This window comes from Eurypyga helias, unplaced genomic scaffold (assembly GCF_000690775.1).
Source record: "Eurypyga helias isolate BGI_N326 unplaced genomic scaffold, ASM69077v1 scaffold24003, whole genome shotgun sequence".
NCBI lineage: Eukaryota > Metazoa > Chordata > Aves > Eurypygiformes > Eurypygidae > Eurypyga > Eurypyga helias.
Window position 1 is genome coordinate 1 of NW_010240891.1, and position 1,484 is coordinate 1,484.

General features: G+C 59.6%; 1 protein-coding gene across 1 annotated transcript in view; it reads left to right on the top strand.

Moving 5' to 3' along the window:
- Positions 1–274: 274 nt before the first annotated feature.
- LOC104507347 (histone-lysine N-methyltransferase 2C-like) overlaps positions 275–1,484 on the top strand; it is a gene marked incomplete at its 5' end in the record, with an annotated part of 2,186 nt that continues 976 nt past the window's right edge. Inside the window, 3 exons of the mRNA XM_010148594.1 lie at positions 275–391; positions 898–971; positions 1,342–1,450. Of these exons, the coding sequence (XP_010146896.1) occupies positions 275–391; positions 898–971; positions 1,342–1,450 (300 nt within the window). The remainder of the gene's footprint in view (positions 392–897; positions 972–1,341; positions 1,451–1,484) is intronic.

Here is a 1,484-nt window from a genome sequence, read left to right on the forward strand (position 1 = left end):
TCCTGGCGGGCGTCTCTGCCGTGGGTGAGCCCTGCGGAGGCTGGCGTCGAGGCAGGGGAGAGGCCTGCTGTCCCGCCTGGACACGAGCCACGGGCATTCTCTTGCACCTGAAGATGTAAACGTGCAGCTGGGCCGTTCCAGTGTCGGTCCCTTCTCTCTGCCGCTTCGCTCCGGCCGACTCTGGCGTGGCTTTCTGCAGGCACGGTGCTGGGCCACGGGCAGGAGCGCAGCGGGAATTTCTTCCGGAGCTCTAAATCGCCATGTGTTTTTGTAGGGCCTGGGCTTATACGCTGCTAGAGACATTGAAAAGCACACTATGGTCATCGAGTACATCGGAACTATTATCCGGAATGAGGTGGCAAACAGGAAGGAGAAGCTTTACGAGTCTCAGGTACGGGCGGTGCGTGTTCACTGTCTCCTTCCCCTTCGGAGCGCTCCTGCGAGAGAGCAGACGCTGCTGTTCTCTTTGAGTCCGGGTCCTCCAGCCCCTCTTCCCTGCTGTGCTCCCAACGCAGTCAGCTAAAGATACACCCGGAGGAGCCCACAGTAGAGGTTTCCTTATCTGAGGAAGAACTTCCTCAGTTTGCGGGCACCAGGGCACGGGAACGGGCTGCCCGGAGAGGTTGCGGAGTCACCTTCCCTGTTGCGGCTCAGCACCCACCTGGATGCCTTCCTCTCCATCCTGCCCTGGACTAGATGATCCCCAAAGTCCCTTCCGGCCCCTCGCAGGGAGGGGAAGGGCGGCGCGTGACTGGCAGCCCCTCCGGAGCTAGCAGGCGCTTTCTGACCCCGCGTGCAGAAGGATGCCCGGGGGTCACCCGCGTTGCTGCCGCCTCTTCGTCGGGGACAATTCCGTAAAATCTCCCAAGAGTCTCTTTTCCCAATCCTGTTTTTCAGAACCGCGGCGTGTACATGTTCCGCATCGACAACGACCACGTCATCGATGCCACCCTGACGGGAGGTCCTGCCAGGTGGGTGGCTCCGGGAGGTCTCTGCCCTGGCCAGGGCTGGCTGCGCGCCACCCGACCGCAGGGCCGCGACGGCTTTCACGCTCCGAGCCGGCGCGGTCAGGCTGCGGACCGTTGCCCTGAGACAGTGCTCCACTCGTCTCTGGTTTTGTCACACGGCTGCTGTGAAGAAAGGATGGCTTTTTGTTATTTTGATGCTTGGTTTTACGTGTTTTTGGCCTTTTCTAGGTAAAGAGACAAGCGGAGAGTAAGGTAGTTGTATGGGGACAGTCAGTGTGGCCCGAAGCGAAGGTCATCCTGAGATTTGGTTTGGATTTGCCTCAAGGGCTGCATTTCCTTGGAGGGTCACCCGTTCCCAACCCTGTTTCCACAGGTACATCAACCATTCGTGCGCGCCGAACTGCGTGGCTGAGGTGGTGACTTTTGAGAGAGGACACAAAATTATCATTAGCTCCAGCAGGAGAATCCAGAAGGGGGAGGAGGTAGGAGTCTCCGGCGGTTCACGGCTCGTTGGGG